At 41.7% G+C, this 26,007-nt stretch overlaps 1 protein-coding gene across 2 annotated transcripts in view; it reads right to left on the bottom strand.

The window, feature by feature from the left end:
• Positions 1–2,549: 2,549 nt before the first annotated feature.
• TDRP (testis development related protein) overlaps positions 2,550–26,007 on the bottom strand; it is a 130,899-nt gene continuing 107,441 nt past the window's right edge. For both annotated transcript variants that reach the window (XM_069726923.1, XM_069726924.1), the window contains 2 exons: positions 10,566–10,669; positions 2,550–4,166 (listed from right to left, as the gene is read on the bottom strand). In XM_069726923.1, the coding sequence (XP_069583024.1) occupies positions 3,821–4,166; positions 10,566–10,669 (450 nt within the window). In that variant the 3' untranslated portion in view covers positions 2,550–3,820. The remainder of the gene's footprint in view (positions 4,167–10,565; positions 10,670–26,007) is intronic.

Here is a 26,007-nt window from a genome sequence, read left to right as displayed (position 1 = left end):
CAAGACATGAGAAAAGCAAACAAAGATCTTTTGCAAATAAGAGACTTTTGTTCATTTTTTTATTGTAATTGAAAAGTCTCTTCAAATTCGAATGAGTGACATGTATCCATTTCATCAAAGACCCTCCAAACTGTCCTCAGTAATTTCAAAATCCAAATCCAATGAAATTACTTGCAAACATCCATGTACGGAAATCAGTCTCTGCTGAAGGAATAATAATAAAATATTATGTGCAAGCGATCACAATAGTCAAAGATTTCATTTACAAGAATAATGAATAAAGAGCTTATCTTAATGAAATGTAGATGCACACAGTGCGTGCACTGGGGGGACTGATAAGCCTGCAGTGACATACAGTCACTGCAGGCTTATTGATTTGGACTGGACACTTTAACCCCTTCACGACATGCGCCGTACTAGTACGGCGCATGTCGAGTCTCCCCCTCTGATGTGGGCTCCGAAGCGGAGCCTACATCTTTCCTGGCACATGTCAGCTCTTTTGGGTATTCCAAATGGACAATGACCTGAAGCATACTGCCAAAATGGTAACAAAGTGGCGTAAGGAACACAAAGTCAATGTTTTGGAGTGACCATATGGGCAAAGCTGAAAAGGCAGGTGGGAGCAAACCTGGATCAATTACCAAATTAAAGGAAGGGGAAGGAGGATAGTTGCTCACCAGAATATGCTAGAGACCGTCCGTGCCTGGAATTCAGTGGCTGACTACCACGTATAAGCACATGTAGAAACAAAGGATTTTTTCCAGCACAGGAGTCCTTTTCTTAAAAAAATAAATTTTCTTTAATCAGACATCTTCATCAGTAAAAACAGTACATACGGAGGGACCCACAACGCCTGACGCGATTCAGACCCGTTAAAAACGGTCCTTTCTCAAAGGCATAGAAACCCAAAACGAGCAATTCCTTTTGTGTTGTTATCCACAGCTACAACACATGTGATTATTTAGAAAGACTGCCACCTATTAACTATTTATCAACCATTACATTGTTCGTGGAATGCAGTCCTATAAAAAAAAAGAAAAAGAAAAAAAAAGCATGATGATATCCTAATACCACATAAAATGTCTGTATGCGTTCCAATCTCATGTGCATGTTATAAATTCATCAATATGAACTGGCAAAGCTGAAATTATATTCAATGAAAAAACCAACCCCACCACAGCAATGAGTTATACAAAAAAATTTACAACATAATTCAAGAGACATAAAAAAAAACAACAATGATTTTTATCATAACATTCTCAAAAAAAGAAGCAATCTAATAAAAATACAAAAGGTCATTCTTATAATTAAGACCTTCTGGGAAGCGTGCATTCATGGCCAATATCCAAAAGGCTTCCCGGCAAGGTAGCACACGTTCCCAATCACCTCCCCTGGTTGGTCTGTTTACCCTTTCAATTCCTTTGACCTTTAAACTACGTAAATTTCCACCATGTATGTCCAAAAAATGTTTGGATAATCCTGATACAGGAAAGATATATATCTTGGTACAGTGTTAGCCAGTAGATAGAAAAATATTTAGAATTGAGAGTCTCAATGGCTTCAGTTAGCCATTAAAAAGTATCAACCACTGAGGACTCAATTCTAAATATTTTTGGATAACCCCAAGACATTCTTGCGGCAGACCCTGGATTTGCGGCGGTAATGTGTTCACTTAACCTTTTCTTTCAGACTTCTAGTAGTGCAACCTATTTAATATTTATCACATTCCACACAGGTCGCCATATAGACAACGTGTGTTGTATTGCAATTAACATAAGTTTTTATCCTGTATGCCTTGTAAGTGATATTATTAACATTTATCTACGCTATCTATGTACTGACACAATCCACAGGTTCTCTATTTTTTTAGGACTGCATGCCACGAACAATGTAATGGTTGATAAATAGTTAGTAGGTGGCAGTCTTTCTAATTAATCACGTGTTGTAGCAGTGGATAAAGAACACAAAAGGACTTGCTCATTTTAGGTTTGTATGCCTTTGAGAAAGGACCGTTTTTAATGGGTCTGAAACCCCTCAGGCATTGGGGGTCCCCCCGTATGTACTGTTTTTACTGATGAAGATGTCTGAATAAAGAAAATTATTTTTTAAGAAAAGGACTCCTGTGCCGGAAAAATTCCGACCAACTATTGTGAGATGCTTGTGGAAGGATATCCCAAATGTTTGACCCAAGTCATTCAGTTTAAGGTCAATAGCACCAAATACTAATGAAATGTATGTAAACTTTTGACTTTGCAGTAAATAAAAATGCCTTAAAACATTCTCGCTCATTATTCTGGCATTTGGAACTATTAATTATGGTAATCCTAATTAACGTAAAACGGGAAAGGTTTATTCTGATTTCGTGTCAGATATTGAGAAAAACGTGCATATGCACTATATAGTGTATGTAAACTTCTGGTTTCAACACTACATCTTACAGTAAGAGGGTCTTTTCAAAGCTTTTTCACATTTTATACAAAAGAACATGTATGTTTTTATCTCTACTTCATCTATAAAAGCATTGTGGATAAGTAAATCACCACCAATGATGTGGGTGCAACTGAATTCTTTATTCAAGATGAAAAAATACAAAGGATATTTTTCAGTTACTTAAACAAAGACACTGACAAAACAAAGCACTAAACATATAGAACAGATGCGACTTTGCATGGAGAGACTGACGGAAGCCATCAGTCGAAGTTATTTCACCTTGGTGAAGTCTTCGCTGCTAACCATGCATATCTACAAACGGGCAAGGATGACAATCGAATACTCATTAAAAAGACATTTGACTTCCTATATATACAAAAATATCATCTAAACAAAATGAGTCTAACATGCGAAAGCCTTTTAAAATTACCTCTTCTAGGCAATTACCGATAAAACCCCATTTTTTTGGTCTACAGCAGAGGTAGAAAGCCTGCGACTCTACAGCGGCTGTAGATCCCCAATATGATCTGTCAATCTCAAGGTTCGTTCACAGTTATATTTTTAAGCTCCAGCAGATCCCAGCAGAGAAAAGAAAGAAAAATATCTTACCTCTGTACGGAACTTAAAAATGCTAAAGTTAATGATCCCCAACACATTTCATTAAATAGCCGAGCATGCTGGCTCCAGTAGTTTCACAATGGTATAAAGCACAGATTAAAGGGGCAGCGTTACATAGATAATATACAACCAGAAATAATCTACTGGTCATATACAAAGTAAAGTACGTTGTGTACTCTACTAGGTGGAAAAAAAAAAATCTGCTCTACTAAAATGCTATGAAAAACATTTTTTTTCTATAATTCTTTTCTAAAACTAAAAATGCCAAAAAGAAAAAAAAAATACATTTTTCTGTCAAAAGAAACAATAATGTAAATTAATTTATCAATAAATTAAGCTGTGCATCTGAAATACATTATCAAGGTGAAATACAGGCACTTGACAGTATAATGTGCAAGGCAGATACCCTGTACTGCTATCAGTAGAAGGCAATCTTAAGTTACAACCAGTGTATACATTCTCTACGGAATTACTGTTTTTGGTAACACCAACTTTCATTTCAGTTATCCAAGTATTATGTAGGCACAATCAAGGCCACCCTAACATTTTCACAGGTGGGTTTTTTTTCTTTCGAAAGAAAAGTGAGCCATTTTAGACTACTAAGTTCTAATATAAAAAAAAACAGGTTACGAGTGCAAATTTATTCTCAAAGGACTCATTTAAATATAAAAGTACATAGTTATAACAATACTTCGGATATTTTGGTATAAAATGACATGATATCCGTGAAACCTGTTGAAAGATATTGCATATTACGAGATTTCTAGCTATGTCATTCTAATTCTTCCCAATTGTCGGTGAGGTTGCCTTTGCTTCGCCGTCTAATACTAACGAGTTTGCCCGCTGACTTAATACTCCACCTAGAACTGTTTCCAGAACTTGCCAAATTTGTATACTTCGAGGATCCTTTGCTTTCTTCTTCCCAGCCTTGCCAAGAATGGTTGTCATCCAAAGGGTCCTCTGGAAAGGAATGGGGGTCTTCGACCATAATTTGAGGGGGCTCCCAACCTTCAATCTCATCAGCTTTTTTTGGCTGAATATTTTGCTTAATTGCCAAACTGTCCCAAAAGCCAGATTTCTTCTCGGGTTTTACTTCATCTTTTGTCTTCACAGAAGCTCTACATATGATGAGAACAGACACGATGGTTAGAAAGGTAAAGTTGTGAAAACGAAGGGTAAACTCATTTGTGCCAAGGCAATAGCATTTAGCGGTCTCACATGTCGACAAGCTTATTAGTATGGTGATGAAACAGAATAAGTATGTTGGTTCATACCAGCTAAAACGCCAGGTCGTTATTCTGCTCTTTGGTATAATATCATCTAAAAGCATGATACTAATATCAGTGATAAAAACGAGGTATAGAAATGCACATTGACCACACACAACCATCATTTTGTAAGGCTTGATTCACACATCTATTTATTATGCTTACTTTTAGAGCACCAACTTATTCCACATTTACAGATATCGTCTTTGTAGTCCCCATTGGGGCTCACAATTCTCTAACAGTGTGTCTTTGGAGTGTTAGAGGAAACCAGAGTCCTGCAGGAAACCAACGGAAACAGCACTGTGGCTCAGTGGTTAGCACTGTTGATTTGCAGACCTGGGGTCCTGGGTTCAATCCCACCAAAAACAGTTTCTGTAAGGAGTTTGTATGTTTTCCCTGTGTTTGTGCGAGTTTCCTTCAGGTTCTCTGGTTTCCTCCCACACTTCAAAGGCATACCGATAGGAAATTTAGACAGTGAGCCCCAATGGGGACAGTGATTATGAAATCTGTAAAGCGCTGTTGTGTTAATGGTGCTATATAAATGAGTAAAATAAATAATCTCCAAGCAGATGTTGTCCTTGTCGTGGGATTTGAACCTAGGACCCCAGCGCTACAAAGCAACATTCCTTACCACTGAGTCATGATGCTGTGTGAGGGTTACCATCCAAGATACAGACTGATTATTTTCTCAGGCATCAATTTTTTTCCCCCCATTGAAGTGGGTAGATTTCTGAACTTTATTCATTGGCTCTTACCAATGTATTAGTTAAAAATGGATGAAACTTGGGTGGAAGTCTGAAGTACAAAGTCTTTCTTCCTTGTGTCACCTGTTTTTTATACAGATCCCCATAGACTTTAATGGCAGAGTCTGTGTCCCTCAAAAATGGTTGAGACTAGGACCAGCACGGAGTCTCACAGATCAGACACATGGATCTATTTTTAAAACTGATGTGTGTATGGATCAATTAAACTTTATAGGTCACTGCACTGTCCGAGAAAAAAAAAACGGACAGCACCACGACGAGTCAGACGGATTTGTGAATGTAGCTTAAAGGAAACATCGGATCACCACGTTGTGCTAACAGATCACCAAGAAGATTAAAAGAGAGAACAAAAAGCAGCTCCTCATTGTGACTGATATGTCATGTTGGTTGCAGCGATATGCTTTTACACTTATTTTTTGTTACATGATAGATAGACAATATCTAAAGTGGTGATTCCAAAGCATATTTGCAGCATACCTTATAAACACGAAACAGGCACAACATTAGGCAATATATGTGAGAGAAACAAGGTGGTGTTCACGTGATACATTTCACACTGCACCTATTAAGACCACATTCACATGTTCAGTATTTGGTCAGTATTTTACATCAGTATCTGGAAGCCAAAACCAGGAGTGATAAATACAGAACTTTTGTTCTGATTGTTCTGATGGCTCCTGATTTTGGCTTATAAATACTGAGGTAAAGAACTGACCAAATACTCAATGTGCGCAAGTTGTGATATCTGTTATGGACCTGGTGGTTAGGAGCACCCGGAACGACCTGATGGTTAAACTCACACAGGACAAGCTCTGGGAAGTGGGAGCTCTGCTGACCGCAACCCCTAATCCTATCACACAACTAGAAATAGCCGTGGAGCGTACCTAACACGACCTAGACGCCTCTTCACAGCCTAAGAGCTAACTAGCCCTAAAGATAGAAAATAAAGCCTACCTTGCCTCAGAGAAATTCCCCAAAGGAAAAGGCAGCCCCCCACATATATTGACTGAGTTAAGATGAAAGTCACAAACACAGAAATGAAACAGGTTTTAGCAAAGGGAGGCCAGACTTACTAAACAGACTGAGGATAGGAAAGGTATCTTTGCGGTCAGCACAAAACCCTACAAAAAGACCACGCAGAGTGTGCAAAAAGACCTCCGCACCGACTCACGGTGCGGAGGTGCCACTCTGCATCCCAGAGCTTCCAGCTAGCAGGGCAAGATCATGATAGCCAGCTGGACAAGGAAACAATGAACAAATAAATAACTAGCAGGGACTTAGCTTCTGCTGGAGTAGACAGGTCACCAGAAAGATCCAAGAGCGAACTGAACCAGTACAAGAACATTGACAGCTGGCATGGAGTAACGATCTGAGTGGAGTTAAATAGAACAGCCAGCCAAAGAATAAACTACGTCACCTGTGGAAGGAACCTCAGAAGCAGCAGCTCCACTCACAGCCACCAGAGGGAGTCCATGGACAGAACTCGCCGAAGTACCATTCATGACCACAGGAGGGAGTTCGATAACAGAATTCACAACAGATACCCCTCACTTCGCCCCAATAAAATAAAAAAAGATTATATTCACTACCTGTGCTGGCACTTGCACTCCCCGGGGCTCCCCTGCAGTTTTTGTAACACATGACCCCGGGGCCCAATCAGCGCTGGCGTCACTGTCTCCAGCTTCTGTCAAATTGAACATAAGGAGGAAGTCTGACATCAGCTGCAGCCCGGACTTCCTCTGTGTTCAATTCGCACAAAGACGCCAGCGCTGAGTTGGTGCCTGGGTCATGTGTCAAAACAGCAGCACGGGAGCCCTTGGGTAAGCAAGTACCGACACCGTGGGATCTGTGCTGGCACGGGAGGTGAACATAAGCTTTATTGTTTGTCGGGGTCAAGCGTGAGGAATGAGAAGGTGTTGTCCAAGTAGTATACAACCCCTTTAAGGTATGGGCACAAGACAGCTTTATAGGCTACTTTCACACTAGCGTCGTTTTCAATACGTCGCAATGCGTCGTTTAGGGGAAAAAACGCATCCTGCAAAGTTGTCTGCAGGATGTGTTTTTTCCCCATAGACTAACATTAGCGACACATTGCCACACGTCGCAACCGTCGTGCGACGGTTGCGCCGTGTTGTGGCGGACCGCCGGCAGCAAAAAAGTTACATGTAACGTTTTTTGCTGCCGACGGTCCGCCATTTCCGACCGCGCACACGCGGCCGGAACTCCGCCCCCACCTCCCCGCACCCCACAATGGGGCAGCGGATGCGCTGGAAAAATGCATCCGCTGCCCCGTTGTGCGGTGCATTTACTGCTAGCGTCGGTACGTCGGCCTGACGCACTGTGACGGGCCGAGTACGACGCCAGTGTGAAAGTAGCCTTAGACAGGTGAACCCACCCAGTTTTTCAAGAGGAAAAGACTTCATGAAACGTTAGAGGTTGCTTTTTTTTCCCAAAACATGGCTTTTTAAGCAGTTTTTGTTGTTTCCTCAGCGCTTTTCCAATGTTTTTTGGCAGCAGGTGTATTTATATCAGCGTTTTTCCAGCATTTTGGGAGTTGGCTTTTTTACTTAAATTCTCTAGACTCTACATTCCCCCCCTTCTCCACCTCCCCCTTCCCCCGACTCCATTTAACAATAAAGAAATGGCTAGTGGGTTTTTTAAGCAAAAACGTGGACAAAACACTAGAATAGACACCCTGGTGTTTTCTCATTATCTTATTATATTATTTTTGTATTATATTTTTAGAGTTCAATAAGTGCTTTTGTAGTTGGGTTTTAAAGAGGACCTGCTGGAATAAAACATTGTGTACACATACTCTTGTGTTATGTGCACATAGAACGTTTTTTTCAGTTGGTCAAAAAGAGCAAGAGTGCAAACTGCTTTAGGAAATGCTCCTTTTTTTGTAGAAGTCTCATTTCCTGAAACACTTGTGAAGGGTTTTTCAAGTATTTTGAAATATTAACAGTAACAGGTACAGTGCCGGTATGATTGTTAAAGGGCCAAGCCCCCTACACTGCATAGCCCATTTAAATTGCATTTTGGGGTGATGGACTCCCTTTTAAGATGTGTTATCTTGGGTCCTGAGTATGGCAATTTTTTTTTATTTTCATTACGGTGTTCCAATAGCCATATTGGTTTAATTTTTCAGTTGATATATGAGCCCTTGTTTGTATTTTTTGAATGGTATTATTTTGATGTAAATCGAATGTGTTGAAAAACTTTTTATATCTTTGCTTTGGCAAAGGTGTTGGAAAGAAAAAAATAATATAGCAAAAAAATTTTTTATTACCCACTATGTGGGATAAGTGAAAGGTTAACTTTATTCTAGGGGAAGTACCATTATGGTGATACCAAAGTTATATTCACTGCTCAAAAAAATAAGTCAATCGCACTTCTGTGAAATCTACTTGTTCAGATATGAAGCAACATTGTGAATCAACTTCTGCTGTTGTGAAAATGGAACAAACAGGGAGAAATTATAGGCAACTGGCAAGACAACTCTTATAAAGGAGTGGTTCTGCAGGGGTTGACCACAGACCATTTCTCTGTTCTCATCTTTTTTGGCTGTTTTGGTCACTTTTGCATTTTATCATTGCTCTCACCCCTAGAGGTACTGTACAGTAACAAGAGGCGGTGTTTACAACCCACGGAAGTTGCTCAGGTAGTGCAGCTCATCCAGGATGGCACATCAATGCGAGCTGTGGCAAGAAGGGTAGCGATGTCTGTCAGCAGTGTCCAGAGCATGGAGCAGGTACCAGGAGACAGGCCAATACACCAGTAGACATGGAGGAGAACATAGGAGGGCAACAACCCAGCAGCAGGACCGCTACCTCCTCCTTTATGAAAGGAGGAACAGAAGGAGCAATGCCAGAACCCTGCAAAATGACCTCCAGCAGGCCATTAACATCCATGTGCCTGCTCAAACTGTCAGAAACAGACTCCAGGGGGGTGGTATGGGGGCGTGACATCCACAAGTGTGTGTTGGCTTTACAGCCCAACATTGTGCAGGGCAATTGGCATTTGCCAGAGAACATCTAGATTGGCAGACTCGACATTAGCACCCAGTGCTATTCATGGATGAGAGCAGGTTCTCACTGAGCATGTGACAGACGTGACAGAGTCTGGAGACGCCGTGGAGAGCGATCTGCTGCCTCCAACCTCCTCCAGCATGACTGGTTTAGCAGTGGGTCGGTATTGGTGTGGGGAGGCATTTCTTTGGAGTTCCACACAGCCGTTTATGTGCTAGCCACAGGTATCCTGATTGCCATTAGGTACCGGGATGAGATCCTCAGACACATTGTGAGGCCATATGCAGGTGCAGTGGGCCCTGGGCTCCTTCTGACGCATGACAATGCTAAGTCTCATGTTGCTGAAGTGTGTCAGCAGTTCCTGCATGATGAAGTTATTGATGCTATGGACTGGCCCACCTGTTCCCCAGACCTGAATCCAATTGAGCACATCTGTGACATCATGTCTCATTAAATTCACCAATGCCATGTTGCACCACAGACTTTCCAGGAATTGACTGATTATTTAATCCCGGTCTAGAAGGAGATAGCTCCGAAGAACATGTGCTGCCCAGGTGTTGTAGGGTGGTCACACAGGCATGTAGAGGCCACACACTACTGAGCATCATTTCCTTGTCTTGATGCATTTCCACTGAAGTTGAATCAGCCTGTGATTTGATTTTCCACTGATTTTGAGTATCATTCAAAATCCAGACCTCCGTGGGATATTAATTTTGATCTACATTGATCATTTTTATGTTTTATTGTTCTCAACACATTACACTATGCAATGAATAAAGATTTGCAACTGAAATATTTCATGCGGTGACATCTAGGATGTGGTATTTTAGTGTTCCCCTTATTTTTTTGAGCTGGGTACTTGTTCAGTAAAGTCAATTTAAAAACAAAAAAACATTATTTGCTTTTGTGTAATCACATTCTTTGAGCCATATCATTTTTTTTTTATCAACATAGCTGAAGAAGGGATTGCTCTTTGTGAGATGAGTTGATATGTTTGATATGTTCTTTGGTACCATTTTGAGGTGTGTGCCATGTGATTTTTGAAACTGCAACCTATTTCTATTCATTTGTGTCATGTGAATTCCTTACCAGCAGAGCAGCACACCTTCACTTCTCCCTTTGGTATAACGTCATTCTAGGGGTAGTATGTATATATACATAAAAATAATATTTGTACACGTGCATATACTGTACACACATTTTTTGTACTTTCCTGCTTGTCTAAAAAAAACATAATTTGCTATAGTGTCATCATATTCTGAGAGTCATCATTTAAATTATTTCTAATCTTGCGAGTATAGCGGCAGTAGTTGCCTGTTCAGCATGATGGATATATTCTATCATTAAGAATTTATACTGATGGTGGCTATATAAATGTTATGTATTATTACGGATTAACATAACATTGAAAAATGTGGATTACAGACTAGTATAACTTTTATCTCTTTGATTCTTACACTTTTGACTTTGGAGACTTTGATCCTTTTAGTAGTTGTTGTTCATCGTCTTTGTTAAATATGGACGTCACATCCTTCCAGCCACGAAAGCCAGCACCCTGGACCTGGAAATGAATGACAAAAAGCTTATTCATGTGATCTGGACAGTGAAATAAAGATATGCGCAGCAGATGGTTCACGGTCTCTCTTTAATTTACATGTCGAATATGAATTGTGCATAGAACTCATTCCCAGAATCAACATGCAGTCAAACACTGAGTGTTTTATTCCAGTGCTTGGAACATGAAGTTTTATCACCTTCTGGAGAAAGAGTTTTCACATAACAATAACAGCCTTGAAGAATTTTAAATGTTTGTCCCAGTTATCTGAACAATACAGAATAAGTAGTCTAAAAGCGAACCTCTACTTATGTAGTCAGCAGCAAATAAAGGTTCCTTTGTTCAGTTCTCCTACTGAATGTACTTTAAATGACTTGGCAGACAATCTGGTGAGAGCAGGTAAGTGTGTCTGCTCAAGGGTGAGCAGATGAATACAAAGTGTATATTTGGATGTTTTTTTGTATCTTCCGCAACATCTATCAAGCAGAAACGGGCAGTAAATGTGATAAATGTCACTTGTTCTTGCTGATCACCACAGTATTATATTAAAGGGAATCTGTCATGTCCCCAAACACTATTAACCTGCAAATTTAGGGTCTTATCTACAGGTTAATAGCGTTACAATGTTGTCCTGCTGCCTTACGGAAAATGAGGCAGCCAGACGGAAAACTAATTTTATTCCTCAAGGAAGTCAGCGGCTTTCAGTCATAGAGGCGTGCTCAAGAGCGGCTACAGTCACCGCTGAGTGCACAGTGATCGGTGGCTGAAAGCACAGCCTGGGCACTTTGATTGACAGCTCGCTCTGCAGCAAATCTGTGCAGAATGAGGTGTCCATTAAAGTGCTCACAAATGCTCTGAGCGATGACTGTACCTACTCCGTGCACGATTATGACTGAAAGCTGGTGGGTCCCGAGCGGAAATAAGTTAATGTTCTCCCAGCAGCCGAGCTTTCAGTAAGGCAGCCAGACAGCCTTTATAACATTTTTTACATTTTTCTCCATCAATGCACTTTTAGTTTGTTAAGTTGGGGCAAAGTATCTAAATACAAACCGAGAATGTAGGACTTACTCGGTCACTATATCAGAACCGATCAGTGACAGATGAAAAGGTTACATGCATATATTTGCTCTTCTTATAAATAAACTTTAAATGAGAAGACTGCTACAACCAGATACATATTCCAAAAGCATATCGTTAAGGATCATAAAAGATTAAATGTTTTTTGGTCAGTTAAGGCCTGGCTGTCTTAAGTGTGCTTCCCTCTTTGTTATATTGAGCTCAGGATACTTCCTTCCTTTACGTCCTGAAAGCAGCGGAAAACTGACAATACTTGAACTCTACGGTGTAAACCTATCCTGTGCTCACTCATACTGAGAAAATACATGCCCCTACATCTCTTGCCAAGTGTCTGACTATACCATGCCGTGAAAAACAACACCTACAATAGGCAGGAAAAAGGAAAAGGACAAGGAGGGATGAAAAGGACCGGACTTCTTTCCAGGAATTCATCCAGCATTACTTAAACAATTAAGAACAACCTTTTGTTGTATACTACAGACCAGCGACATACTGAGATGACACGTAAAGGAGTTTTAGGCTTTCCAACACAGCTTACTAGATGTTATGAAGCATTACAAAACACAATTTACAACAGTATTAGGTTAAAATATTCCCCTTACAAATGGGTGGTCATTACTCAAAATATCACCCATCTTACCTTAGGAAGCATGTGGCTATGTGGAAGATGAAGCCTAACAATGTGCTAGTGCAGCCTTAAAAGGACCTGGTCAGTAGGTCAAAACTAACCATATTTTGATCTCATTTTATTCACACTGCTTCTCTGCAGGACTGTAGAGTCGGTAAGCCAAACCTCAGACTCCTCAATTTCCCTGACTCCCAACTATAACTCCACAGCACTGCCTCACTACTGAGCATGTACAGAAAGTGCAGCACAGATTCATCTCAACTACAACTCCACAGCACTACCTCACTACTGAGCATGTACATAAAGTACAGCACAGATTCATCTCAACTACAACTCCCCAGCACTGCCGCACTACTGAGTATGTACATAAAGTGCAGCACAGATTCATCACAACTACAACTCCCCAGCACTGCCTCACTACTGAGCATGTACAGAAAGTGCAGCACAGATTCATCTCAACTACAACTCCACAGCACTGCCTCACTACTGAGCATGTACAGAAAGTGCAGCACAGATTCATCTCAACTACAACTCCCCAGCACTGCCTCACTACTGAACATGTACATAAAGTACAGCACAGATTCATCTCAACTACAACTCCACAGCACTGCCTCACTACTGAGCATGTACATAAAGTACAGCACAGATTCATCTCAACTACAACTCCACAGCACTGCCTCACTACTGAGAATGTATATAAAGTGCAGCACAGATTCATCTCAACTATGACTCGACAGCACTGCCTCACTACTGAGCATGTACATAAAGTACAGCAAAGATTCATCTCAACTACAACTTCACCGCACTGCCTCACTACTGAGCATGTACAGAAAGTACAGCACAGATTCATCTCAACTACAACTCCACAGCACTGCCTCACTACTGAGCATGTACAGAAAGTACAGCACAGATTCATCTCAACTACAACTCCACAGCACTGCCTCACTACTGAGCATGTACAGAAAGTGCAGCACAGATTCATCTCAACTACAACTCCCCAGCACTGCCTCATTACTGAGCATGTACACAAAGTACAGCACAGATTCATCTCAACTACAACTCCCCAGCACTGCCTCACTAATGAGCATGTACACAAAGTGCAGCACAGATTCATCACAACTACAACTCCACAGCACTGCCTCACTACTGAGCATGTACATAAAGTGCAGCACAGATTCATGTCAACTACAACTCCACAGCACTGCCTCACTACTGAGCATGTATATAAAGTGCAGCACAGATTCATCTCAACTACAACTCCACAGCACTGCCTCACTACTGAGAATGTACATAAAGTGCAGCACAGATTCATCTCAACTACAACTCCACAGCACTGCCTCACTATTGAGCATGTACATAAAGTGCAGCACAGATTCATCTCAACTACAACGCCACAGCACTGCCTCACTACTGAGCATGTACAGAAAGTGCAGCACAGACTCATCTCAACTACAACTCCCCAGCACTGCCTCACTACTGAGCATGTACAGAAAGTGCAGCACAGATTCATCTCAACTACAACTCCCCAGCACTGCCTCACTACTGAGCATGTACATAAAGTGCAGCACAGATTCATCACAACTACAACTCCACAGCACTGCCGCACTACTGAGCATGTACATAAAGTGCAGCACAGATTCATCTCAACTACAACTCCCCAGCACTGCCTCACTACTGATTATGTACATAAAGTGCAGCACAGATTCATCACAACTACAACTCCACAGCACTGCCTCACTACTGAGCATGTACATAAAGTGCAGCACAGATTCATGTCAACTACAACTCCACAGCACTGCCTCACTACTGAGCATGTATATAAAGTGCAGCACAGATTCATCTCAACTACAACTCCACAGCACTGCCTCACTATTGAGCATGTACATAAAGTGCAGCACAGATTCATCTCAACTACAACTCCACAGCACTGCCTCACTACTGAGCATGTACAGAAAGTGCAGCACAGACTCATCTCAACTACAACTCCCCAGCACTGCCTCACTACTGAGCTTGTACAGAAAGTGCAGCACAGATTCATCTCAACTACAACTCCCCAGCACTGCCTCATTACTGAGCATGTACACAAAGTACAGCACAGATTCATCTCAACTACAACTCCCCAGCACTGCCTCACTACTGAGTATGTACACAAAGTGCAGCACAGATTCATCTCAACTACAACTCCCCAGCACTGCCTCACTACTGAGTATGTACATAAAGTGCAGCACAGACTCATCTCAACTACAACTCCACAGCACTGCCTCACTACTGAGCATGTACATAAAGTACAGCACAGATTCATCTCAACTACAACTCCCCAGCACTGCCTCACTACTGAGTATGTACATAAAATGCAGCACAGATTCATCACAACTACAACTCCCCAGCACTGCCTCACTACTGAGCATGTACAGAAAGTGCAGCACAGATTCATCTCAACTACAACTCCACAGCACTGCCTCACTACTGAGTATGTACACAAAGTGCAGCACAGATTCATCTCAACTACAACTCCCCAGCACTGCCTCACTACTGAGTATGTACATAAAGTGCAGCACAGACTCATCTCAACTACAACTCCACAGCACTGCCTCACTACTGAGCATGTATATAAAGTGCAGCACAGATTCATCTCAACTACAACTCCACAGCACTGCCTCACTATTGAGCATGTACATAAAGTGCAGCACAGATTCATCTCAACTACAACTCCACAGCACTGCCTCACTACTGAGCATGTACAGAAAGTGCAGCACAGACTCATCTCAACTACAACTCCCCAGCACTGCCTCACTACTGAGCTTGTACAGAAAGTGCAGCACAGATTCATCTCAACTACAACTCCCCAGCACTGCCTCATTACTGAGCATGTACACAAAGTACAGCACAGATTCATCTCAACTACAACTCCCCAGCACTGCCTCACTACTGAGTATGTACACAAAGTGCAGCACAGATTCATCTCAACTACAACTCCCCAGCACTGCCTCACTACTGAGTATGTACATAAAGTGCAGCACAGACTCATCTCAACTACAACTCCACAGCACTGCCTCACTACTGAGCATGTACATAAAGTACAGCACAGATTCATCTCAACTACAACTCCCCAGCACTGCCTCACTACTGAGTATGTACATAAAATGCAGCACAGATTCATCACAACTACAACTCCCCAGCACTGCCTCACTACTGAGCATGTACAGAAAGTGCAGCACAGATTCATCTCAACTACAACTCCACAGCACTGCCTCACTACTGAGTATGTACACAAAGTGCAGCACAGATTCATCTCAACTACAACTCCCCAGCACTGCCTCACTACTGAGTATGTACATAAAGTGCAGCACAGACTCATCTCAACTACAACTCCACAGCACTGCCTCACTACTGAGCATGTACATAAAGTACAGCACAGATTCATCTCAACTACAACTCCCCAGCACTGCCTCACTACTGAGCATGTATATAACGTACAGCACAGATTCATCTCAACTACAACTCCCTAGCACTGCCTCACTACTGAGCATGTACAGAAAGTGCAGCACAGATTCATCTCAACTACAACTCCACAGCCCTGGTCACTACTGAGCATGTACATAAAGTGCAGAACAGATTAATCTCAACTAAAAGCATAGATCCTTAGATCAGAAACATAAGCATTTATAGGACATTTCATTACTTTCCCAAATTTTTAAGAAAAAAGAAACGTACAGCACATCCTGCATTGTACTACTGTATCCAATTTAATATATATTTTGGGAGTTTGAGTCGGTCCATTTTATATTGACTCCGACTCCACAGCCCTGGACACCGACTCCACAGCCCAGCTTCTCTGAGTGTTTTGTTTTTTAATTCGCAATATGTTTCTAGAGATATGTGCTTTTTTATTTAGTGGTAATTTTTATGATGTTTACAAGAGGGTGTGGATAACAATGTAATAATGCTAAGCAGCCTAAAGACCAAACCCCAGACCATCTATACCTGCCCGACTCTCTACTTGTGTCATGTGCTTTTAATATCAGAAAAGAGGTGGTTCCATTTTTTTTTTTATGAAGTGTGTGCATGTTGAAGATAACAATTGCTTTTCTTAGATTCATGTAGTAGAATTTGATATACAAATTCCACATTTATAGCTGATTTACTTTGACCTTTACATGCATTGGATTTTTAGGTTGACATTTTGGGAATGCTTCATAACTGCTACTAGTTTTACACAAGTCTTATGGACTCTCAATGTGCATTTGTACCATTTCCTATGATGGTATTGGAACAAAGCGTTTTGTAGTCTAAAACCGGAGTCACACTAGCGAGCAATACGGATGAGTGCTATGCGATAAAACATTGCATAGCACTCGGACTGCTGTTAATCCATGGGACAGCTCCCATCACAGTTTTTTTTTCTCGGCGCACTCGCACCCATATAAATCTATGGGTGTGAGTGACACAGCGCACATCACTCGGATATCATCTGAGTGCTGTGCAATATATGTCGACGCCGACAAGGAAGGAGATAGAGAAATTAGTTTCTTTGCCTTCTCTGTAGCTGTGCTCCAATTCTCTCTTTGCGAGAGGCTCGGAGCACGGTAGCGTGACACTTGGCTCCCACTCACAGCAGGAGCCGAAGGTCATTAGCATATTGCATCGGATGCTCTCGTATCGGATGCCATACGCTAGTGTCACCCTGGCCTAATAGAAAAATGTGACCCCCTACCAAAGACCTATGAGCATGGACAATCTGACAGCAAATGTTGCATTAAGCTACATTTCAAAATTATTATTATTATTATAGCGCCATTTATTCCATGGCGCTTTACATGTGAGGAGGGGTGTACATAATAAAAACAGGTACAATAATCTTTAACAATACAAGTCACAACTGGTACAGGAGGAGAGAGGATGGCATTCTTTGGCGTCTAAGGTTCTGTTCACATCAGAACAACAAAAATATTGACAGTGAGCCATTTCTGGGGCGGCTGAGAGCTGATGTTTTTAGCCTAGGGGGGTGCCAATATACACGGCCCCTTCCCAGGCTAATAATATCAGCCCGCAGCTGTCTGCCTAGCCATTGCTGGTTCAATTTTTTAGGGTGACCCCATGTCAATTTTTTTCTGGGGTTCCCCTGTAAACTTGCCAGTAAAGGCTAAGCAACAGCTGTGAGCTGATATTAGTAGCCTGGGAACCTTTGGCTATTGGCTCCTTCCCAGATTATTAACATCAGCCCCCAGCCATCAGCTTTCCCTCTGCTGGTTCTGAAAATTATACGGGAGTTGAAAAATATAGATATAGATATTGCGTTTCACGCAGATTTCTGACAGTTGCTGTTTTGTTACAGCATATGTAGGTTAATTATGTTAATGCTCCTACAAAGGCTGGTGACTGTGTGTATGTCTTTATTTAATAATAATGAGGGTATCTGGCTGAAGAGGTTGAACAAGGAAATGACATCACTTTTTAAAAAAAAATAATATACCTTTATTTAGCTTACAAAACCGTATGAAAAACCGCAACAAAAACACATAAAAACGTGCGGATTTTCCATTGCGTTCTTCTGCCAAGAGATGCAGAAACCTTGCAGAAATTTCTGCAAGCAAATCCGCAACGTGCGCACATAGCCTAAAGTCTGCTTCTGGTACCTCTTCTGTCTCCTTCTCTCATCGCTAAGTATAATTGTTCAAATGTAGAGAAGAAATCAATACACAGTGTCAATAAGCTTTAATTCAATGTTGCACAGTTCATGCCTTTTTATGTTACAATATAGAATTACTGTGATCATTTATTACTGTTTTTTTAAGTCCTAAAAAAAACCATGGCAAGTGAAAAGAATAGTATAAAACAAGTTACGGTAATACGGTATATGAAAATTTCTTCACGGCATCAGAACACATTTAAATCATGACGGAAGTAGCAAGAACTTTTACAAGTCTGAAATGGATACAATCCTTTATAAGTTTGGAGAAACTAAACATAACAATGATGGTTGCCTGGATGCTTTACTAATCAATCATTTATGGAACAGTAAAGGTACCTTCACACATAACGATATTGTTAACGATATCGTTGCTTTTTGTGACGTAGCAACGATATCGTTAATGAAATCGTTATGTGTGACAGCGACCAACGATCAGGCCCCTGCTGGGAGATCGTTGGTCGCTGAATAAAGTCCAGAACTTTATTTCGTCGCTGGACTCCCTGGAGACATCGCTGGATCGGCGTGTGTGACACCGATCCAGCGATGTCTTCACTGGTAACCAGGGTAAACATCGGGTAACTAAGCGCAGGGCCGCGCTTAGTAACCCGATGTTTACCCTGGTTACCATGCTAAAAGTAAAAAAAAACAAACACTAGATACTTACCTACAGCCGTCTGTCCTCCAGCGCTGTGCTCTGCACTCCTCCTGTACTGGCTGTGAGCCGGAAAGCAGAGCGGTGACGTCACCGCTCTGCTTTCCGGCTCACAGCCAGTACAGGAGGAGAGCAGAGAAGCAGAGCGCAGCGCTGGAGGACAGACAGCGGTAGGTAAGTATCTAGTGTTTGTTTTTTTTTACTTTTAGCATGGTAACCAGGGTAAACATCGGGTTACTAAGCGCGGCCCTGCGCTTAGTTACTCGATGTTTACCCTGGTTACCGGCATCGTTGGTCGCTGGAGAGCGGTTTGTGTGACAGCTCTCCAGCGACCAAACAGCGACGCTGCAGCGATCCGGATCGTTGTCGGTATCGCTGCAGCGTCGCTTAGTGTGAAGGGGCCTTAAGAGAATCCAGCAATAAACCAAGCACTGTAACAGGTGGAGTAGCAGATCATTGACGGAAATGGTCACTGAAGGTAAAGACTAAAATGAATGTTTTGTTAAACTGTTGTTTAAGTTTAATGTAAATAGGAAACAATGTAATGTACAGTACAGACCAAAAGTTTGGACACACCTTCTCATTTAAAGATTTTTCTGTATTTCCATGACTATAAAAATTGTACATTCACACAAAAGGCATCAAAACTATGAATTAACACATGTGGAATTATATACTTAACAAAAAAATGTGAAACAACTGAAAATATGTCTTATATGCTAAGCTCTGTAGCCACCTTTTGCTTTGATGACTGCTTTGCACACTCTTGGCATTCTCTTGATGAGCTTCAAGAGGTAGTCACCAGGAATGGTTTTCACTTCACAGGTGTGCCCTGTCAGGTTTAATAAGTGGGATTTCTTGCCTTATAAATGGGGTTCGGACCATCAGTTGTGATGTGTAGAAGTCTGGTGGATACACAGCTGATAGTCCTACTGAATAGACTGTTAGAATTTGTATTATGGCAAGAAAAAAGCAGCTAAGTAAAGAAAAACGAGTGGCCATCATTAATTTAAGAAATGAAGGTCAGTCAATCTGAAAAATTGGGAAAACTTTGAAAGTGTCCCCAAGTGCAGTGGCAAAAACCATCAAACTCTACAAAGAATCTGGCTCATATGAGGACCGCTCCAGGAAAGGAAGACCAAGAGTCACCTCTGCTTCTGAGGATAAGTTTATCAGAGTCACCAGCCTCAGAAATCGCAGGTTAACAGCAGCTCACATTAGAGACCAGGTCAATGCCACACAGAGTGCTAGCAGCAGACACATCTCTTCAACAACTGTTAAGAGGAGACTTTGTGCAGCAGGCCTTCATGGTAAAATAGCTCCTAGGAAACCACTGCTAAGGACAGGCAACAAGCAGAAGAGACTTGTTTGGGCTAAAGAACACAAGGAATGGACATTAGACCAGTGGAAATCTGTGCTTTGGTCTGATGAGTCAAAATTTGAGATCTTTGGTTCCAACCACCGTGTCTTTGTGCAACGCAGAAAAGGTGAATGGATGGACTCTACATGCCTGGTTTCCACAGTAAAGCATGGAGGAGGAGGTGTGATGGTGTGGGGGTGCTTTGCTGGTGACACTGTTGGGGATTTATTCAAAATTGAAGGCATACTGAACCAGCATGGCTACCACAGCATCTTGCAGCGGCTTGCTATTCCATCCGGTTTGCGTTTAGTTGGACCATCATTTATTTTTCAACAGGACAATTACCCCAAACACACCCACAGGCAGTGTAAGGGCTATTTGACCAAGAAGGAGAGTGATGGGGTGCTATGCCAGATGACCTGGCCTCCACAGTCACCAGACCTGAACCCAATCGAGAGGGTTTGGGTTGAGCTTGACCGCATAGTGAAGGCAAAATGCCAACAAGTGCTAAGCATCTCTGGGAACTCCTTCAAGATGGTTGGAAGACCATTCCTGGTGACTACCTCCTGAAGCTCATCAAGAGAATACCAAGAGTATGCAAAGCAAAAGGTGGCTACTTTGAAGAACCTAGAATATAAGACATAATTTCAGTTGTTTCACACTTTTTTGTTAAGTATATAATTCCACATTTGTTAATTCATAGTTTTGATGCCTTCAGTGTGAATGTACAATTTTCATAGTCATGAAAATACAGAAAAATCTTTAAATGAGAAGGTGTGTCCAAACTTTTGGTCTGTACTGTATGTTATTACAGATTAATCTCCACTTAACCCCCCAACCTCATGCACTGATCATTCACTTTCAATTCATTGGTAAATCCATCTGCATTGATGACACTAAGACACTGTTGCTTCAAGTATGCTCCTGCTGCTTCACCCCAGTGCAGGATTTACAGCAACACTGCTCATTACTGCTGTGTAATATTCTCCAGAATGCTGCTTTGTATATGAGAGATAAAGATAGTGGAGCAGAATTTCCTGTGCTCATTATTCCCATATAGATCATAGATTGTGTCTGCCCGTCCTTGAGAAGAGTTCATGAAAAACTAACCAGGTCTTGAGTCTACAGAAGGAAAAACTGGTGAAAATGTCATATTCAAGTCATATACTGGGCACATATTTTGTTTTCTCATGTACAGACAGTGGCAGATTATGAAAAACCTGATTATGTATTATCCAGTAACGAAATAACCATGAACAAAGGGCACGGGAACGGCTTAAAACAGTGACAATGTTCTAAAGGGGCGAAGACATAGTTTTGACCTCAAATTAAGTGCGGCAGGATCTTAAAACAACAGTTCAATCAGGGTTCTACAGAGCGTGAATAATTTTGAAGGTGTTACAACATGAAAGTCTGTAGAAGTCTTTTATTTTTATTTTAATTACACTTTTTTCAGCGTGTTCAGTAGTTCTATTCCTTATGGACTGCATGAATCTTATAATCCTGGCTTTGCAAATTTTTGCTTGGCTCTTATGTTTTTCCCTGATCGGTCAGCACAATGGATGTATTCATATATCGATTAAAATCAGGAGTGAGATCCGTGAGATGCAGAGCGTGTCCTATTCTGATCCGATCTGCAGATCGGACTTGGCTATTTAAGTCTATGGGGATCTGTGAGACACTGATGCAAACTGGAATACTTCAGCATTACTTCCGTTTTGCATCTGTGTCTTACAGATCTGTTGCTTAACGATAACCTTGAATAAAAGCATATGACCTTCCAAGGGATTTATTTTTCTGGGATGGCAACAGTCACCCGGATGTGCGAATCTAGCCTAATGCAGCACTCGTACACATCTTTGCAGCTACTCTGACTCCACAAAGGCATGTTAACTAGTGATGAGCGAATATACTCGTTACTCGAGATTTCTCAAGCACGCTCGGGTGTCCTCCGAGTATTTTTTAGTGCTCGGAGATTTAGTTTTCATCGCCGCAGCTGAATGATTTACATCTATTAGCCAGCATAAGTACATGTGGGGGTTGCCTGGTTGCTAGGGAATCCCCACATGTACTTATGCTGGCTAAGAGATGTAAATCATCCAGCTGAGGTGATGAAACCTAAATCTCTGAGCACTAAAAAATACTCAGAGGTCACCTGATCATGCTGGGAAATCTCGCTCATCACTAATGTTAACAAAAACTCTGCAAAAAATGCTGTGTGCACACGCCCCAAGTCTCTAAATACTCATGGCAGCACACAATTTTTTTCCTGCATATTAAGGCTCATGCACACATCAGTTTTTCCGTAAAGGAGTACTATCCGTGATTTTCATGGATGGCAATCATATCTATTATAGTCTATGGGCCTGTTCACATGTCCGAGAATTTTAGCGGACTGAGTGGTCTATGCAAAATGGTGGAGTTATGTCTGATATTGATCTGAGTGTCAGATCAAACTCGATAAAAGTCTATAGGACGCCATGCGAGTGCTGTCGGTTTTTTGTGGATTGATACATAGGAGAAGGTGAATAAACTTTTTTTTTTCTTCAACAGAGAAAAACCTGACAAAACGGTGACCAAATTTTGATGTCAATGATGAAAATCTGATCAAAAACCCTGATGAAACTCGAAACAATTTTCTGGTATGAGAAAACCACTGAAATGTGCATGAGCCCTTCCTGTACGAATGACAGAGAAAAACAGATTGCGGCATATTCTGTCAGATAACAGTTTATGGAGCAATTGCTTTTAGAGCATAAGGTCTGTTAAATACTGCACAAAAGCACCATAAAGTAGTAAATGGATGACTTGGCTCAAACGCAGTATTTAAGGGTGTCAGTCAGCACCAGTATATTGCCCCAGTGTCACGGGGCTACCGCGACAGAGAGGTTTCAGAGAACCGCAGCGCTCTGGGCCTCGTTCACACACGATGAACAGAAGCTCTTCTGCTGAATTCTGACCTGTCTTGTGCCAGCAGGGCAGGAGTTACCTTGTTACTGAAGTTGCTGAGAGCTATGTGTCTCAGCTGATTTGGTTTTGGTAATCTCCGCTCCTATGTAGACTCAGCTTTGACTACAACTGTTGTCAGTGATCTGTTCTGCTGCCTGGCTTGGAGTGAGAAGGAGCGTGGTATTAGGAGCTTGGAGGTTTATTTACAGAGATTGGTGTCTGCTGTTTTGGTTGCATGTTATACCTGTTTTCCTTCCTAGTTTTTTCCTTCTCTTCCTTTCTCTGTGGTTCCTCTGTGGTTGTGTGAGCATTTGGTGAGTTTGAGACTTTTAGTTACCTTGTCTGTATACCCTGTTTTATTGCCGTATTTATACACTGGGGCAGTCCACCTCCCTTGGGGGGAGAGGGGGCCACTGATAGGGCCTGCACAGGAGACAGGGATACGCTGGCGGCTCAGGCCTCTTAACCATTATAGGTACCCCTGAGAAAAGGGAAAGCCAGGGCCCCATTATAGTGGCAGGGACAGTGGCGGGTCCCAGTACGCCGTCCTGCCCCTTTATCGCCGTTAACGGCATGACACCCAGTTTTCCTACTTGTTGCTCTTTTTTTTAATGTTTGGACGTGTTTCAATTGTAACAACCATTTTCGCAAAAATATGATCCTAACCCCACGGCACACTACCAGGGTCCACGGGCGTGTGAGAATACGCCATAAAACAGTTATGTCACCTAAAAGGCTGCGACCATGAAAAGAACAAACTATGTTTCACCTTCTGCATAACCACGTGCATGAATTATGGAGTATTCGCTCTACCTAGCTGGACCTCAAGACCTGGCAGCTAGCAGATTTTTTTTTCTTGTTAATCTTTTGTCCAAATACAAGTTGTCCTGATAGTCATTCTCCTGCCAGTAGTGTTCTCATGTATTACAAATGTGTAGCGACAAGACAGTTTTTATCTCTGCCGCTTTGTAAATAAACAGCATAAAAATAGTCGGGAGAATTGGGCATCTTGACAAAAAATTAAAAAAAAATGCACTAAGCCCTTAATATAGAGACTAACACCCTAAGTGTTTACATTGGCATTGTCATTAATGGCCACTTAAAAGTTGGAACTGCTGCAAAAAGCAAAAACAATATACACAGCTTCATCCACACAGAGAGGGGAGCTACGGATGCAGATGTGAATATGTTGATTGGTCTCCTTTAAAGTTGCTGGACTTCTAAATTCCATAGATAAGTTACTTCCAGAAGCTTGTAAAAATAAATCCCAATTTATCTAAATATTATTATTAAGCTGCTCTAAAGGGAAAAAGAAAAAAAAACCAAACACAGTTCAAACTAAAAAACACAAAGTAAAAGAAAAAAAAAAAGAAGAAAAACACGAGGGATCATTTACATACTGTACCACTGCCATTGTTTCCATTATTACCACAGCTAAAGGGTTATATTTTTATGATGCCCTCAGGTTATAAAAATAATGATATTCTAACCTACTGATTTCCCACCACTCCTCAGTACCACGGTCTCTGAAACATCTCGCTGCTGTAGCCACTAATTGGGCATCAGTCCCATGCCGATCCCGCCAGAAAAAGGGGGGAGATGAGCAGCGGACCCAGGAAGCAGTATGGAGAAGCGGTGGGGCAGAACTTTTCACCAATAATGTTAGAATTACAGATGAGTGCTCCACCGGCCGGGGCAGCATTCCGTGGCTGCTGGACAAGAACTGTGCCAACTAACTCCTATCTGATTGCATCCATGGCTCCTCTTGTCTTGCTGGCCGGGGGCGACATTGTATGAGTGTGGGTCAAGCTCCAAAAAGAGAAGCCATAGGTGCTGTGAGGTACAGTAGGAGGTGGTGGGCAGGGCTCCCAGCGGCCATGGAACGGTGATAAGGCCATCGGACCAGGGTACTGGATATTTATTTTATTATCTCCAATTAGAATGGGTGAAGTCTGTCATGCCATACAATTATTGTGTCTGGAAAATTCCTATTCACTTGCATTTGTTTTACTTTTTTGCATTTTTGGTCTTAAATCCTCTCTGAGTATGAGTATGAAATCCACAGGACTATGCAATAAAATATATTATCGATCCAGTCACATTTACCGATATACATAAAGATATGCTGCCACTGCGAGCACCATGTTATCTGATGAGAAGGCACTGAACGGTGAGAGTGTATCCGTCAGCCATCCTGCCGACAGTCTCAGTGATCTGTGACCTGGGGCGGTGCGAGCCGGAGACATCTGAGGCCTAACGAGGAGATGTAACCAAAGATTGGGACAGCATGTGAAGCAGTAATGGAAGACACTGGACTTGTGAAACAAAATGTGAACAGTCTCAGCAAATAGATAGTCTTTGACCATACAAAACATACATACCGTACTTATGGGAAGGGTTTAACGGTCCTAGAATATCATCTTAATTAACGTAATTATGAATAGCAGACGCCCGTCAAGGTGCCGGGCAGAGGCAGATAGGACTTGTTATTACTGGTCTGGTTACGCAGGAGCCATAATGCAGTTAGATTGATATTTTACAGGACAAAATTAGAGTAAGCGTGGACTGACGCAGAAATGGCAGTAGGATCTGTTAAGGCAAACTAGCATTAGTCTGCTATTAATTAGACACGTGTCTATTCCCTCCCCAATCACACAGATGCAGAAGTGATGTCTTAGAATAGCCAGATCTCTGCATTTACCATACTGTTTCTAACAGACGGATAGAGCCATGATGTTCGTGATGTCTCTTTTTTGCAATTATCTTCATTACAGAACTAATCTACTGTATAAAGCTGAATGTGTGTGTGTGTGTGTGTGTATGTATGTCCGGGATTGGCATCTGCACCGTCGCAGCTACAGCCACAAAATTTTGCACAGTCACACGTCTGGACCCCGAGAGCATCATAGGCTATATTGTGAGGCGAAATTTTAACCCCGCGCGTTCCAATTCACCAAACAATTTTGCCCCTATCTACATAATGGGG

Source organism: Ranitomeya imitator, chromosome 5 (assembly GCF_032444005.1).
Source record: "Ranitomeya imitator isolate aRanImi1 chromosome 5, aRanImi1.pri, whole genome shotgun sequence".
NCBI classification, from domain to species: Eukaryota; Metazoa; Chordata; class Amphibia; order Anura; family Dendrobatidae; genus Ranitomeya; species Ranitomeya imitator.
The sequence above is the reverse complement of the archived record's forward strand: the minus strand, read 5'-3'. Positions and strand labels throughout refer to the sequence as shown.